General features: G+C 39.1%; 1 protein-coding gene across 4 annotated transcripts in view; it reads left to right on the plus strand.

Moving 5' to 3' along the window:
* atg5 (ATG5 autophagy related 5 homolog (S. cerevisiae)) overlaps positions 1–18,296 on the plus strand; it is a 49,493-nt gene that overhangs the window by 15,308 nt on the left and 15,889 nt on the right. For all 4 annotated transcript variants that reach the window (XM_026183750.2, XM_026183752.2, XM_026183751.2 and 1 more), the window contains exon 7: positions 11,341–11,458. In XM_026183750.2, the coding sequence (XP_026039535.2) occupies positions 11,341–11,458 (118 nt within the window). The remainder of the gene's footprint in view (positions 1–11,340; positions 11,459–18,296) is intronic.

Genomic DNA, 18,296 nt, shown 5'->3' on the forward strand with positions numbered 1-18,296 from the left:
ATGTTTCTGACTGGTTGTGAGTGGTCGTCTGCCGAGCTCAGCTGCAAAGATGATGCTGCACCAAAAGCCGCCTTATGATTGCTTTGGTCACTAGCAGATTGCTGCGGTTGTCTGTCGTTAGTGTGAAAGACACCAGCTAATTTGCAACGACTCACAATTTTCCTCCATGAGTAGCACAAACTAAACCACTTTTCACTCTTTCACTACCACTTGTTGAGTAGTTTGCCTGTATTTGCTGCCAGGTTGCTGCTGTCTGTCATACAGAACAACAGCAACCTATTAGCAAATAAAGCATTTACAAGGAGGTTTTCAGTGCAGCACCGTATACCTCTTTGCAACTAATTTCATACTAGCAACTTCCAGCAACATCCAGAAACCACTGTCGGCAGCCAAAATACACGCTTTCCCTAGCGATCAACAGTTAACAGGTTGCTGATGAGTCTCTAGGCCTGCATGAATGAGACTTAAGAAGTTGACTTGCCAGGAAGCATTAACTCATTAGGGAATACACATTTTTCCCATTTGTGACTGGTGGTTGGCAAATGGTTGCTGACAGGTCTCTAGGCCGATGTTAAAGAAGCAGTGGTTGGCTCAACAAAACCTAAGAACCCTATTAGACATAGTCAGCATAACAACAACAGTTACTACCTTTCCTTCTTAATCCAGGATTTGTTCATCAGGGTCATAAAAGGGCACATTTGTTTTATTGTTCAGAAAATGGATTATACTCAGTTTGCCAAGTACATTTCAAATGTCCACAGGCAGCAACTTGTAAATTTGTAAATTCTAACCCTAACCCATGTTTATTGTATCACTAAGTGCTCTTTCGTTGCTGCCATTTATTTCTAACACCAGGGGAAATGGCTGATATATAGAAATAACATTTTTTTTTTATTCAAGCCGAAGTGAAAGTCTTTTTTTTTTTTTTATGGTTGTTATCTGTGACAAATAAAGATGGCTGCTTTGATTTTTAAGCAGTATCACAAGTGTGGAACATACCAGCCAGCAAATCAGGAGCTTGCATAAAAATATACTTATTTGTTCAGCATTCCTATTTGAATATATGGATATTGATCTAGCAAAGTTTGGCTCAACAGATTTGGAAATAAAAAATATCCCTACAACTGAGAATCTGTATTGCTCTTGATAATGTCATCAGGAAAAGAACTAGTGATTTGTACAGCTGATTTCAGTAGGAAACTCTAAGAATAGAAATAAATATGCAGCATTATGCATCTTTAAATATGCAGTTACCATGGTAATCTAACCAGGTCAGAAGAGGTCCTCTTAACGACACTTAAAAGTTTGGCTTTGGTCTCTACACACACAACTAACTCATTAATCCTGTTGGAGTTTACGCTCCTCAGATTTGTCTTTTTGAGTGGAACATTAATACTTTTGAAGAGTGAGTCCTAGAATTAGGGGGAAAAGATCTAGAACTGGATTTATCCTTTAATTAAAAAGCTTTATGCTCCACTACAAAGGCCAAAACAAAGGAAGGAATTAAAGCAAGAAAAAAAAAATTACAATTTATTTGAAACAACAAAGTTTGTAGCAGCTCTCCAAGGCATATTTTGTTGCTATGAGTATAGTATTTTGCTAGCTAGATTTGTTATGGCAAGACCAAGCATGATAAAATCAAGCTAAGCCACAAGCTTTGGAAAAAAAAACTAGATAGACTAGAATTGAAATGATATAGACGCTGAGAAGAACAAAGCTGCTTGGCACTCAGGAGTCATTGTGGATGACTTAACACGAGGCTGCCTTCAACTGAAAAAAGACACCCCTACCCTCCACCTACAAACACGCACACACACACACAGACACACACACACACACCCTCCCTCAGTGAGTCCTTCAAAGCCAGATTGTGGTCTTTAGTGTAAATAACATGTGCTGGGTTTGATGCAGACAGAATTAATGACAACACTCAGTCCAAATAACAGAGGGCTCATTTCCGTCTGGCCTGCTGTCCTTATGGAGATGAAGACACCTCATTGGCACGAACAACACATTTGTCTCTGTGTGTGCGTGTGTCTGCATTGTCTCCCACAAACATCATTAATAATTATTATTCGTAGAATTAAACTTCTGTTTTTATGAATGCTGCTTTGTTTCTGTTCTGGTCAGATCAAATTGACAGATTTATATTTTAAACCCTGTTTTCCCTCCAGGCTGTAACAGTGTAAATTATTTAGGTAAGGTTAATGAACAACCACGAATTCTCAGAATAGCTTTTTGATGGTCTTGACATACTTTTCACAACTACCTTTCTGTGTGAACTTATACATCTGCCTTTTCAAGCTTCTGTTTTTGTGTTGCAATTTTCATTTATTTGTATTTGTCATCAAATTGCTTCCACTTGACTTGAGCACTTTTCTCGTGTTATTCAGCGTGTGTGTGTGTGTGTGTGTGTGTGTGTGTGTGTGTGTGTGTGTGTGTGTGTGTGTGTGTGTGTGTGTGTGTGTGTGTGTGTGTGTGTGTGTGCGTGTGTGTGCGTGCGTGTGCGTGCGTGCGTGCGTGCGTGCATACACTGGAAACCAAAGAACCAAGTGAATCTTTCTGCTCCAGCAGTGACGCCACTCAGTGATTTAAAGAGGCAAACAGGGCCGACCGTCTCGCTGCACGGAAAGTGAAAATTACTATCCTGCTTTTGAAGACCGTTTACATTGTTGCTGTACAGGTACTCCTCTCTGTTCCTGCTCCGTGACTAAGTGCTGAGTCACAAGCCCCTGATGTGAAAGCAGGCAGTCCGCCTCCAGCAACCTCTGTTGTGGTGTTCGGAGGGTGCCTGCTTCGAAGAATACAGGTTTATTGCCTCCGAGATATCTTGTAATGGCTGAGTGAGAAGAGGGGGAGGTGATGACTACACAGACAATTACAAAACTTGGGAATGCTGGAAACAGTTGTGCGTAATCTTGCCACAGGCAACAGGTGAATTGCTTGTTGAACTCGGGAAGAATGTTTTGCAGCATTTACAGTAATAAGTTTCCAGTATTTCTAATCTGCTGTTACTGCCAAGCCTTTTGGAGCAGAAATTGTGCAGCGATTGAAACAAAAAAACAACCCTAACCCTACGAGACAGTAAAATACCCCTGGTTTTTTCACTTTTAGGGGTGGGACTCGATTAAAAAATCTAATTAATTAGATATTTTGTAATTAATTAATCTTGATTAATCGCAAAAGAAAATTTGCCCCAAATTTTAAAGGATTTTATTGGGCATAACTTATAGACATGGACATAAATATTGTAAACTCAAGCACTTTTAATCTATGGGGAAAAATGCATTGAAACTGCATTTCAATGCAAAACAGAGGAAAAAAAAAAATCCCTGGCCAAAATTGTGCAGACTTCAAAATAAAGTGTTATTTTAAGAACTTTAAGTACATTTTCAAAATGGTATTGTCTTTAAATAATAATAATAATAAAAAGTTTAACATAAAGTTCAGTTTTTCTTCTTAAAAAAATAAGGCAGAAACTTATAAGTTTATTTATACAGCTTCACCTTTAAACTCTGAATAACCTTAGCTAACATTATTTTGTACATTAGGCTAAAACAGTGTGAACATTAAACATTTTGGTGCAAAAAATAACAAATCTGTTGGACTCACAATTTACTGTCCATCTCTTTCAGCCAGTTACTTTGGCTACGTTCACTGCAGGTCTTAATGTTCAATTCCGATTTTTTGATCAAATACGATTTTTTTTTTTTGTCTGCTCGTTCACACTACAAATTAAATGCGACAGCAAACATGCGCAAAAGAAGACGTCACACACAACGCGCTCTGTTTAGACCCAGAGCAAACAATATTGTTTGACTGATGGCCCTTAACCCTTTAAAACTGGTCAGAGCGGGCACGCTCCGTTTTGCGTAACTATTTTTAAATCCCGGTAGCACTGCAACCATGTGAGCTAGCGCAATAATTTTTTTTGCATATGAAACCGGAGGAGTTGTACTTACATCTTATGCCATCAGCTTGCCCTAGGTCACAGTTTCCTTCCACATACAGCTTTGCAAAAACTGCATAAAAAGCACTTGCAGCAACAAAAACATAATACTCCAGAAACACGCTTTGCCGATCCGATCAGCTGTTCATAACACTTCCTACGTCCATCAGCGTGAACTCTCGCATGTCCGCCATGACCTGCCCGAAACCGGAAGTGACGTCATTTTTGCGGAAATGTAGTTTTTTTTTTTACCATCAAGGCCTCATGAGCTTATACTGGTGTTTTTAAAAGTTATGTTTGACTTCATGACTTTCTGTGTCGTTTGTGGGATGCTTAGGACTCATATTGCACTGCTGGAAATAGTTTATTTTGATGCACATGCTGCTTTTTTGCAAATTTGCACTATAATATTTATTTTCGTTTTTCCTGCAGTGTATAGAAATTGGTGTATTTCAAAAATAAAACTATGAAGACACTCAAAATAAATTTCCTGTGGTGGGAAACTATTTTGTGCAACTTTTTTGTATTTACAGTTTTGAGGGACAAGCCTCTTAAATTTCTCTAACTAGAAATATATGTTAAAAAAACAAAAACGATTTTAAATTTTTTTGTAGTTTATTGCACTTTTTTGCAATTTATGTAATTACTATGCACTTTATGCATGCATATTATTAAAATTTAGGCTGTAATGGTTGTATTGATGTATAGCAACTTGAAAAGCTCCCAAAAATGGCTCTACAGCATGTAAAAATATAATATAAGCTGTGGCGGACTTGGTTCTATGGTAGGTCTTAAAGGGTTAATATAAAGACTTTGGACTTTACGTTTCCCAAGTTATTTTGTTTTTTACATAATAATGTAGATAACCTAATAATTATCCTTATTGCTGTTTTAGAGGAGCGGTGCTTCAAAGGATAGTCGCAGAATCCTGTCAGAATCTGCAGATTATACAGTATAAATAAAATGTTCACGTTTTTCCAACGTTGTCTTCCCAACAGTTTCACTGACATCTACGCTGGATGGCCAGGAAGCGTTCGCGATGTCTTATTGGGTGCTTCTCCGGAGCTGATAATTGGCGTCTGTCTTGTGTCGGTGACGTAAAAGACGGATTTAATGCGACATGACTATTCTAAGACATCGGATATGTATCGGATTCAGTACCACATACAAAAGTGACCCAGATCGGATTTGAAAATATTGGATTTGTGTCGTTCACACTGTCATACCATGATCTGATATGGGTTGCATAGGGTCAAAAAAAATCGTATTTGATGCGCTTTCGCCTGCAGTGTGAATGTAGCCTTAGACAAACTAGCCTGTTCACATTTTCAGAGCTCAAGTTCGCATTTTTGTTACTATGTGACCTGCAAGTCTCTCACATGGGACAGAAGTGGCAGGACTAATCAAATAGTTGCAGGCCAGGACAGAAAGCTGTGGGTGGGTCCCTGCTCGTCTGGACCACCACTGTAGTCTGTCTTGCTGATGGTTACACAGGGCTTCCTCATCTGAATCTGTAGCGCATTTTCTAACCCCCTATGTTCTACCACTGACAGTGGTCTCCAGTCCAGACCAATCCATTTTGCGAGAGAATTTGCAACTTTGTCCGATGTTGACTTATTAATTTCCTCTGGTTTCTGGTCCTGAAGCCAGCCATTTCATCAAGTTTGGTCTGCTGACACTTTTTGTTGGTACTCAAACTGCTAGCATAATCGGTATACCATGAAATCATGCATTGACAAAAGTTTTCCTTTGTAATGCAAAGTGCATTTAGATGCTTTACTTTTTTTCAAACTAATTAATCGAAAATAGCACGTTAAACCCCCACCCCTAGTTATTTTGTATATATCGCTTGGTGTTAGGGTATTCTCTGTCTGGGATAACTTTGGATTCCAGTTCCCATTTAAGTCATGGAAAAGGCAGCACTAGCTAGCTATGGTAGAATGACCTGCTAGCAAGACTACTAGTTGCCATAACTACCTATTTTTCAACATGACTTTTTATAGCTGTGAGCTAGAGCTGGGCGATAGAACGATAACGATATGTATCGCGATATAACTTTTACTCGATAGAGAAATTAAGCTATCACGATAGACCTCTTAAAAAAAAAAAAAAAAAAGACCAGCCAATCCAAATTAAGTAGCGCAGAGCTGAACCAATCACAGCCGCAGCGTCACGTCGCGTGACTTGTAACGTACAGCACAAGTGCCAAGCCGCACGTGTGTTTGTTTGGGAAGCAGCCAGCGGGTAATGGAGGAAATGAGTGTGCCGACTAGAAAAATCAACCGAGCGTGACCGAAGAGAAAACAGATGATGGTTCCAACGCCGGAGAGATTGTCGAACGGAAGAGCCATAGAAGTTCCGTAGTGTGAAGGTATTTCGGCTATTTCAAGTCTGACAAAAAACAGAGTAGCGTGCACTGTAAATTGTGCCGAAAGCAAGTCTGGAAATACAATGAACTGGTGCATGTGTCACACTGTGCGCCACGTTATTGTTTCGGTGAAATGAATTTCTACAATACTGTTAATTCTACTCTCTGCAGTGTTTAAATGCTTACATATACACACAGTTACTGTCCCTCCACACATACGACTCGGTTCTGCTTCTATGCCCCAGCTTTGTTTACTTTTTCCCACCGAGGCTTCTAGACTTCTGATTGGCCAATATTTCTGCACGGTTAGGAATCTAGCGCCACCTGCTGCTTTGGCATGTTCATAGCAGCGTTTTCCTTCATTTCTGCCTTTATGTGTGGACGGGATTATTTTTTAAAACGAAAACGGAAAATCTCCGTTTTCAAAAATACCCGTGTACGTGTGGACGTAGCCTCAGTCTCTGACTGGAAGCGCTAATTCGTCATTCGGCTTTTGTCAGACTAAAGTAACTGTTAAAACTGTTTGAAAAGCTAAGCTATACAACAAGGAGAGATTGAGAATTTCCTTTTAGTTCTCAGTTTATTTGATATTGACAAAAGTTAGTCAGTTTTGTCTGTTCTTCTGTAACACAAACTAAGATTTATTTTTAGAATTAATATTTTGTTTCTAAGTGGAATTGACAATTTAGTCTGTTTCGTTTGTTCTATTTTGAAACTTAAACGCTTTAGCGGCTGCCTTTTGTGTAGTTTGCAATATTTGCCTTTATTTATCTGAAAAAGTCTCACGTTCCTTAAGTACATCTACCCTGTTGAACTTATTATGGGAAATAAATATTTAAATAAAAACAAGCTGCTGATTATTTCACATTTTACTTGTGAGCAACGGCACATTTAAATCTTACAAATATAGTTATTTGGCTTATATCGTGATAGATATCGTTATCGCCTGAAATGAAAAGAACATATCGTGATATGAAGAAATCTCATATCGCCCAGCTCTACTGTGAGCACAAAAGCAATAACGTTGGTTTAAAAAAAAAAGGTAATTTATAGCCCTTGTTACTCTAGCCTCATGCACAGACTAAGGTACTAGCAAAATTTATATTAACTGATATGTTTGATTTTTTTTTCAGAAGTAACCATAGTTGATGTATTATGTTATCTTCTAGATTATTAAATAAATGCAAACTGCTGTTTGTAGTTGTTGTTTTTCAGTGCTTAAATGTTGGTGATGCCACAGAGACCAAAGTAAAACAGTGTATCAAAAGCCCACTTCTGTCAAACGTGTCAGTGTCGTGTGATAGTTTTTCCTCCGTAGGTGTCCATGTCAAGCTCTGAGGAAAATGAAGTTGGAACTTTAATATACCAATGGATGGTCTCAGAGTTCAGTGGTAATCCTTTGCCTCACCCCACTCAGTCTGTAGAAACACATATGGATTGACAGTGCTTTAGGCGTCATCCATTGTTTTGCCTTCAATTAGGTGGATTGAATCTCCTCCATCAATTAGCCGACGTCTTGAGTTCCACTGTTCTTTTCACTCAGCGAGAGCGGTTCATCTCTTTTCACCTGAATCCCAGTGACACCTCGCCCTCTTTTTGTTGTCATGGACTGCTGTAGCAGCTAAGGTGTCATGCCAGCTAAAAAGAAAAGTGTCTTCATCCAAACAGTATCACGCTTCTCTCCCAAGGGATCAATAGCACCTTCTTTGTATGCCAACTGGCTCAATAATTCATGATGCCAATTTAAAAATGCAATGAAGTAGCTGTCACTTAGCACACTCTCTCTGCTCTGGCCCTTGGAGATGATCCCGCACGAAAGGCCATGCTTCCTGTCAGTGACTCAGTTTTTCTGTGTAACTTGAGCATAGGCTTCGCACCTCTACTGCAAGCTTCTTCTTGCTGGTTCACGCCTGGCTCTGTGGTGCGTAGTTACCACTCGGTTATTCGATCCCTGTCCTTGCTGGTTTCCTTTTTACGGCTCCATGATTAGCCCTATAGTGTGTCAGACTCTCCGTTTGACACCTCAGGTTGGGTATCTGCCTGTACTAGGTTTTTCTTTGTGAGGACACATTTCTTCCATTGTCTTACAATGCTCAGCAGGTAGAGAAAGGCCCAAAATTTCCCAGTGGAATTTAATTGTAATAAAATGATTGCATAGTTTTATGCAATACAATTAAAAAGATGCTATTTTGTGATGTACACACATTTTAAAACTGACTTTATGACTACAGCTGTTTTCATTATTTAATAATTGGATAATTGGGGATAGGCAATAATCTAATTAATTTCAAAATTTAAGTGAAAAGGAGATATAATCTTTGCAGATGATTTTTTTTTTCATTGTCCTAGTCAATTATTCGCTTTATTATAATACTTGATACAAAAGTGAGCATACATGGGAGTGCTTTTCCTTTTGATGATTTACAGATTAGGACAACATGTAGCAAAGACAGCATTCATGCTTTGTTGCAAACGGGTGTGGTGCACAAGTTTGCTTCTCTTGATTTCAGTAATTGGTTAATTTTCCGTCAAACATACAACCATTTAAAATAAAATTTCATGGTGTAATGTTTCGCTTCATCAATCAAATGGCACACAAAAGTCACAAAGAGTTGCTGACATCTGGATTGAGTCCAGAGGACATGGGTCACTGTAACAAGAACTAATGAATTTTTAACTTGATTCTGAAGCGATAGGGAGAAAAACCCTTACGAAGAACATAGATGCACACAGATATTTTGCCCTAGATATTTATTATTATTATTATTATTATTATTATTCACTAATAATGATTTAAAAAGTGAAAATACTTTTTTTGGCACTTTATATAGTTGGGTGGAAACCAACATTTCCCTTTTAGTGCTTGGCAGTAGTGGAGTCGAAAAAATCTTTCAACAGGAAGAAACCACAAAGAGTGGGTTTCTACCTAGACTGGTGTAGAGGAGAGAAAAAACGTTTTTATATTTTGAAGTGTGGTTTTAAGTTAGGTGATTTCTACAGTTTAAAGTTTTTATCCTAACAGGTAAAATGATGCTATTTGTAAATGTATTCTTATTTGTGTTTATTTTATTTGCTGTTAACATCACATATTGGGGTGGCTGTAGCTCAGAGGAATGAGCAGGTCATCCTGAGCAGGTTTGATCCCAGGCTGCTCCAGTCTGTAAGCCCATGTATTCTTGGACAAGATACTGAACCCTAAGTTGCTCTCTGATCCAATTATTCATGTATGAATACTAGATAGTATTTAGGTGTAGAAAAAATGCTCGTATGGGTGGGTGAGGCATGTTGTATAAAGCGGTGTGGTGTGAGTCTACATAAGAGCCAGCCCATCTACCATTTTAAAACCAATCGTGCATTTTTCATCACTGAAGAGAAAGTTTTGTTTTCATTGGCTCACTATTTTTGAAAGTAGTGACATTCATTTGTGACAAAGGGCATGCCAATATGCCAGGAAAGACTCTCTTGAATCAAAGTCCATTATCGGCTTCTGACACAGTCTACTGCGTTTTTTTTTTTTTGTGCTGCCTCCTGGTAATTTCCCACACATCTCACTCAGGGAATGTGGTGGCTGGTTGAGCAATCTGCAGCATCTGAAGACCTGTGATGAACACTCTCAGGGATATTTGCTACATACGTCACATTTGTTCACTGCCCTATAAATAGTTGCTTAGTTTACATGTTGGGCTTTTAGCGGTCACTGTTACCCAGAACTGTCTCACTGAGACAGTAAAGCTCTTATCGTAGAAGGAATGTACAAAATGTGGGTAAACGGGAAACAAGGAACGGCGAAGATAAATAATAATTAGCGAGTTTTCTTCAGTTTTCTGCTTTTCATTATTTGGTTTTTGATCAAATATTTGTTCAGTTTATTTGTTATTCACTATGCAGCAGCACTTTTGTGGAACAGCGAGAAAGAACCCAGTTTACTGAGAAAACCACCTTCTCCATAACCTCAAACCATCTCTTGGAGAAGAGTATTCCTATCATGAAACAATAAAAGATGTCACATTTAATTCTATGGTTCACTGAACTATTCTCTGCTTCTGAGAACCTGAGGATGAGCCAGATGAGCTTTTAGTTTTGGTAGAAGCTGATTTTTCTGCCAAGTACATACTAAAGCACTCTTTAATGATTTCCAGGCTTGTTCAAATTGGTAAAACATGTCAGCATCACTTGTAACATATGTTGAAATGCAGTAGATTGCTAAATCACATTCTAAGCAGTCAAGCTCATCAAAGCAACACATTCTCAGCTGAGCTCAGAACACTGTTTATTCACAGCATTTGCGTGCTTAGTGTTTTGGACTCCTTCCTCCATCTTAACCTTGTGAACTCTTTCTCGCCTTAAAATTTCCTCTGGTGTTTTCTCATGTTAAAATGGCCCACTTACAGGATATTTTGTCTGCATTTCCCAGGAATTTTTCAAATTAATATCACATGTCTGATGAGTAAAATATTGAAATTTTATTAGTTTTCCTTAGCATGGAAGTTGGAATGAATATCCATATTTAATGTCTGACTTGAAGTTATGAACTAGCAATGACCTAACGTCTGAGCCTCTGGTTAATTCATCTAGTGTTCACTAAAGCCTCGTCAGAAATGGTCTCATTGGAACGGTAGCCTTCAATAAGCTATTTTTATGGAGGTGAAAAGGCTGAAGTATGCCAAAGTATACAAGAACTAGATTGAAAATCAGTGGCAGCAGGTATTATGAATGGGAGAATATGAAATTTTCATCAGTTCAGCAGTGAGTGCCTACACTCACTGTTGTCCAAACACAACACCAGTGCAGTAAAAGTGTACCAGGGTAGAACAAAAAACAATTGAACACTCAGTCATGGATTGGCCTCTCCAGAGGCATTACTGAACAGAACAGAAGGCAGCCAACATCCAAAGAAGAGCAATGAATGTCCCTCAAGAAGCCCGGAGAACTATTACCGAAAACTTTGATGTTAAACTCAAATTTCATGTTTGATATACTATAGTTATGATTCTATACTTTCCTCTACTCTCATTACTTACAGGCAATGAGCGATAGGCCATTCATCCAGAAGCTGTTTCGACCAGTTTCACCTGAAGGCAATGCATACACCCTTGGTGACCTGCTAAAGGAAATGTACCCAGCTGCTATAACAAATGATGGTAAGTGGTACACACAGGCAAGTTCGAAGTGAGGGAGTGGGTGAAATGTTGTGTCTTCACTTTTTTTTTTTTTTTTTTTTGTAGTCAGCAGCGGAGTCACATTTGCATCTCCTTAATAACAGATAATGGCAATGCCATCAGGAATAATACAAGCATAACATCACTAACATAAACATACAAGACTGTAATGCTGACATCACCACCAGTTAACACAAGAAGTAACAGAATGTGTTATCTTTGGTTTTCTTATCAAATGTGGGTCATGCCATATTCCAGAAGTGAGAGGAGAAAAGAATGGATCCCTTCTTCTTCTTCTTCTTTTTTTTTATGCTGCTACATGAGACATGTCTGAGATTCATTCTCAGAGATAATAAGGTAATATAACCATGAGATGGTCTCGGTGAAGAAAAACGGTGGTAGTTGCCAGAAAATGTGAATAGATATGGGGATGGGTAGATAAAGAGTTGTGAGTCATTAAGGCTATATTCACACTGCAGGTCTTAATGCTCAATTCCAATTTTTTGATCAAATCTGATTTTTTTGCGTGTGTGGTTCTTCACACTACAAAATAAAATGTGACAGCAAACACGCTCTAGTGTGAACGGTTCACGGGCCTCAAAGCAGCCTGCATGCGCAAAAGAAGACACACAACGCTTTCTGCTTACGGAAGTAAAAGTGGCGGCTACAGAGCTAGTAGGTGTTGTTGCAGCCGTCTAACAAATTTTGCACAGTCGAAACCGACAGAATTTTGACAAATTAATTAGAGAAAGAAGAACACTGAGAAAAAAGAGAGCCCGTGTTTTAACAATGGGCTTGTTTGGAGCATGGGCTGCTACCAGAGGTATATATGGACACAGAGTCGTTTAGCTTGAATAGAATTGTCTCCCCATATGCCTCGCTCCGTCTCCGGTTTCCGCTGCCATGCTTTCTCGTTTGTCTTCTCCGGCACTGATAATTGGCGTCTGTCTTGTGTCAGTGACGTAAAAGACGGATTTATTGCGACATGACCATTCAAACAGCAGTCGCTTTCTAAAACGTCAGATATGTATCGGATTCAGTGACCCCGCTCGGATTTCAAAGTATCGGATTTGGGCTGTTCAAACTGTCATACCATGATCGGATACGGGTCGAATAGGGTCAAAAAGTCGGATTTGATGCACTTTCACATGCAGTGTGAACGTAGCCTAAGAGGCAAAGTCATGTGACATAAAGTCTTGAGGTGAGCTGTAATCTTAATAAAAGAAGGGGGGGGGGGATGTTTGGTACAAATGACAACACCTGTTTCTCACTATCAACTCTAAAAATGTATGATTTTTACAGTGGGTTTTCAGTAAAATAATTTATTTTTATTTTATGTTTTTTAAAAAGAACATATTCTGCCATTTAACAATAACTTTTCACAGGAAAGTGTGCAATGAGCTAACGGAAACGTTTCTCTTCTTGTACACATTTAAGAGTCATGCTGAAAGACGTCTTTCATTTCCCACAGCAGAATTTCTTCATCTCTAGAAAAAACTGAAATGTATTGTTGAAATTAGACTTCTTTTTTATATTAGAATATACCAGGGATTCAGTGTGTCGTTGAACCTCTTAACACTGACAGAAAGGGTCATTTTCACTGGTCTAGTCCACTTGAGATCAAAGTGGGCTATATTTGGGCCACGATGTAAAATGAGTTTGAATGCCTGTGTTGCCTGTGTTACAGTTTTAAGAATAAGGAGAGAAATGGATCAATATGCTGAGATTTACTTACTTTATGTCCAGGTTTTGGGGCAGTAATCTGAGATGTCTGCTAAGGCCACAATATGATATTTTGAGCTCTGGAACCTAAAGATAATGGCTATGTTCTGTAAAGTGACCACTTGGGGAAAAAGTTACAAACAACATGTTTATCCTTTTTTTTAATTATTATTATTATTATTATTATTTTTATTTTTTTTTAAATAAAGTGAACTGAAAGAGCAATGCCAGTTGCATATACATAAAATGACACCTAGTGTGGTATAAAGGCTTTGTTCACCTGTGGCATACACAGTTTACTTGCAGCTGTGATGGAGGCATGGAAATAATGAAAGAAGAGATAAGAGGAGAGGAGGAGAAAGAGAGCAGCAGCAGTCTAAACAGGCAGTGTCTGCGCAGGAGGAGAGAGGAAGTAGATAAGGACACAATAGTGTGTTAGGACAGAGGACCCACAGGAAACTCACCTGCATGAAAGAGACAAAACCATTAACAGCCCCCCTTCTCCCTCTGTCTGCCTAACTGTCTATTTAACATTCACTCTCTTTCTGTCTCGCCCTGATTGTTTACATTTAGGGCTTTCCGCAAGGATATAGAGCAGTCATTGAAGAAAACTAGCCAGCTAGGGACGTGTAGGTCCCCCAAAATAAAAACATGACTATAAAAGTAAAAATCTGGCCAATATGTTCACATGCACCTATTACTTTTTGTTAAGTTCTCTCTTTCTCTTATATTTAAAATAACTAAACTACGGACGACAAGCGACTGTTTTTACTTTGTTGTTAGCAACAATGACGGTAAACCCAGCGTTTGCCGTCCACTTATTTTCTACATAAACCTTTCACAATAAAGCTGAAGATCCTGTTGAGGTTTTTCAAAATAAACTGAAATGATGACAAACAGAAGGACCAGTCAAAACAAATCAAGGACCTTATTTCTAAACGACGGGCTACCTCTGACATGGACATGGTTTGGTTCTGAAAAGTGGGACATGGACAGAAAAGAGCCGTCAGGTGCTCAAAATAAACCTTAGACTCAAATGTTAGAACAGGCTCTTTCCAGCAGCATGCCGTGTAATAAATACTCACAAAGAAAATGGTGGCTGTTACAACTTACGTCTAAAAATGCAGTTTCATGTAGGGCTGTGCGATATGACCAAAATCTCATATCCTGATATAAGACATCTATCGTCCCAATAACGATATAAATCACAAAAATTTAACATTTTCTGTAAATTCAGTGAATCTCGGGCAGCTCGACTTGTGTGAAGTGTTTCCAGTTGGGCGTCATGTAGCTGGAGTCGAGTGTTTTAACCGATGCATGAAACTATACACTTTTAGACATAAGTTGTAACGGCCGCCGTTTTCTTTGTGAGTATTTATTACACGGCATGCTGCGGGGAAAAGCCTGTTCTAACGTTTGAGTCTAAGGTTTATTTTTTAGCACCTGACGGCTCTTTTTTTTCTTCTCATCAGTAAATACTCTGCATACTCTTTCACGTGATTCAGTTTATTTTGAAAAGTCTCAACAGGATCTTGAGCTTTATTGTGAAAGGTTTATGTGGAAAATAAACAAGCGGACATGCGATGGTTTTACCGTCGTTGTTGCTAACGACAACGCATAAAAACAGGCGCTTGTCCGCCTGTAGTGTGGTTATATTAAATATAAGAGAAAGAGAGAACTTTAACAAATTAATATAGCCGCTGCAGTGACCATCAAAACCATGAAAAAATATTGCCGTAAACAGTTTATTTTGCGACACCACGAAACAAAAGATAGTTTTAAATGAAACGATGAAAAACGACATTTTTATATTGTCATCCGATATACATCGTTATATCGAACAGCCCTAGTTTCATGCATCGGTCAAAACACTCGACTCCAGGTAGACGACGCCCAGCTGCAAACACTTCACTCAAGTTGAGTTGCCTGAGATTCACAGAATTTACAGAAAATGTAAAATTTTTTACATTAAATACACAATAGCACTAAAAAGCTTGATTATTATCATATTTTAAATCTCCTAAAGTATGTAATTAGTTTTATTTCGGCACCAAGCCACTGCAAGATTTGCTTGTATCAAAGTAACCCAAGATGTTAGATTTTTTTCCAATTCTATACAACAAATAACACAGCACACAAAACACATCTTTTGCAGCTAGTACACTCAAAAATAATTCAAATAAAACAATAGAGTAGTGCTTTTTAGTATATGTCGACAAAAATGGTGCGAAGGGTTTAGGGTGTGATGCCGGCTTCTTCACTGTTTTGGTTTACCCTCACCCCTCTATAGCCTCAAAGCCCAGTTGAACAAAGCCTTTAACATCCATTGTACATTACCCACTTATCAGTAAATGGGAAAACTCAAAGCACAAGATATTTACTTTAAGAGTTGGTTAAGCCCAAAAGCAGACTTAAAAGTAAGTAAATATTGGAGATAGAGAGGTAGCGCCCTACCTGCTACAGAGCATAGCCATTAACTTTACGTTCCAGAGCCAAAAATATGGTGTTGGGGCCTTAGCAGCAATATGGTAAAATATATTGTTTGGAGCACCCAGCATGGACAGGAATTGAAATCACTATATCAGAGGAACAGCATAAGTGGAGCAGTTTGGAGACAAAGTAAGAGAGGCAGGGCTGAGACCGTTTGAACTTGTATAGAGGATGGAAGAATGTATAAAGTAAAGGATGCTGAATATGGAGCTGCCAGGCATTAGGAATAGAAAAATGCCACAGAGAAGATTTGTTGATGCAGAGAACCAGTGAAGGAGAACATGTTAGTTGGTGGAGCATGCTAGGGACAGGCTGCTATGGGTACAGATGATCTGCTGCAACAACCCCTAAAGTCAGCGGCCAGAATCATGAGTTGTATGAGTTCTTAGAGTTTTAAGATTGGATAGTTTTGTAGTGTAGCTGTAGGGTAGCGCACTGCGTTTCTGTGGCAGATTATGAATTGTAACAGAGAATGACAAAAGTGGATGGTGTGCACTTGTCATTTGTTGTCTAACAGAGTCTCTGGATTACCAAGAAATTCTCCTGACCTAGTATTAATAACTAAAGCTTTAAGTGAAAAAGTAATTCAGAAATCATAATCTGTCCTTGTACAGTGCGTGTCTTTTGTGTTGTCATAGTTTCACAGCCTTTAGAGGCTTGAAACTCGGCAAGTACAATGTCTTTGGTTTCAGTGAAATCCAGCCAAGACGCGGCATCTCTGTACTGCACCGTAACAGCTGTCATAGTTTCCGTCACAGTTTAAGAAAGTTGTTAGAAGTTCATTTTATATGCATTGTAGTCATTGCCATATTTTAAGGTTTGCTTTTTTGACTGTTTGAAGAATGGAAGTAGTGGCAGATAAATCTTCTTCCTTGTTCTGCTTTGCTTTTTGTTTTTCTGTCTGTATAGTTTTCCTGATCTAAGGCTCATTTTTCCTCTTTGATCATCTATCTCAGGTGTAGTCTTCATCTTCCCTGTCTGCTTTCGATGTCTTTCATGTCTTTGACGTTAAATCTGCTTTTCTTTGCTCTCCTCCCTCCCAGAGGGGTCCGCCAGCCTGCCTTCTTGATCAAGGTGAAAGTGGCCTTTTGTCTCTTGTCGTTTGTTTGGTTTCCACGTCTTCCTTGGCTGCTAGATGAGTTGGGTGATAGCCAGGGATTATGGCGGCATGTTTGGATTAGTGAGACCGGGACTTGTGTTCAGCGACTGGGTGGGGTGGTGATGTTTGGGGGGAGGGGGTTTGCTGGTACTATTCTTGAAGAGTTCAGAGAACCTTTCTCTTTTTATGCCGGCACTCGAACAAAAAGAAAATCTGGGGTGCTCTACATCTGTGTGATCTTTCAAACATCAAATAACAAGGGTTTTTCAAACAAACTCCTCCTCTGTTATGTCTGAGAGAGGATTGGTGCTGACCCTGCTAGGATCCAGAAACCAGTTGTAGCAAACAAATGGAGGTGGCTTGAATTAAGACATACAAAGAGGGGATTCCCAAATCATTCTCTGTGGTGGCCGAAAAGCCTGATTTGCCGTTAGGCTTTCGTTCCCTCCACACTGCGGGAAACAAACCCAAAGCAACATTTTCCTGTAAGCAGCGGTCAACACTGACGTGTGCTGAAGCTGTCTCATCTATTTAGGTTTTTTTTTTTTCTTTTTTTGCTACCAGGTGTGTTACTGAGCAAGCTTTTGTTAGGAATTTAGCTTAGATTTGCCACAGAAATCACAGCCTGAAGGGTGACGCTGCCCACACATGACATGTGTTTGACAGACAGTTCTTGTAAGCGAAGTTGCAGGTTTTTATCGGAGGCGAGCACAATCATGAAAAACCCTTGCATTGATTATTGTCCATGAATAATCGTAGGAAAACCCCTACCTCATCATAGCCCCCACAGCCCCACCCTGACCAACCCTCCTCTTATTTGAGTGACAAATCCACACAGCGATCTCTCAGCGCACCCTCTTTCCTCCTCCCACGTTCACCCATTTCAGTAACATATTTGGTACAGCCCACTCACTATTGGCAGGCTTCCCCATACGGTTCGGCTTGGTTCGGAGGCTCGAGGGGAAGTGTAGGTTTCAGTGGCTGTTTTGATACAGCAGATATAGTGGGTTATGGTTCATGTGCGGGGGCGTCTGAGATGTGCACCAGACAGGGGAATTCAGAATGGCTTGAAAGCCTGCTTGATGACTCTTTCTATTGTTGATTAAAATGTGGTCAGCTGAGATCTTCTGCTTTCTAATTCTATCCGTACAGCTTTACTGTAAAAGACTGCGATGCATGTGAATGTTTTGATAAAAATTTCTATTGCCTTGTACACCTTAAGCAAATGGAAACATGAATGCACTGCTTGTGCTGGTAGGATCGGTGATGTTAAAATTTTGTCATGTACAAGGTTTTTCCACATCCTTAAAGAGTCTTAAATATGCATTTATGAATAAGAGGAGCTAACAAAATACTGTATTATTATAAATGTTTATTACATTTTCAGAGTAAATTTTCAGCACACAATGCTGCTATTTGCACCCCCTGTATAGATATATATCATTCATTTTGCATTGAGACCATGTTTTTGTTTGCCTAATTCTTTCAGACTGTTTTTGTCTAGTCTTC

Source organism: Astatotilapia calliptera, chromosome 11 (genome assembly GCF_964374335.1).
Source record: "Astatotilapia calliptera chromosome 11, fAstCal68.1, whole genome shotgun sequence".
Classification (NCBI taxonomy): domain Eukaryota; kingdom Metazoa; phylum Chordata; class Actinopteri; order Cichliformes; family Cichlidae; genus Astatotilapia; species Astatotilapia calliptera.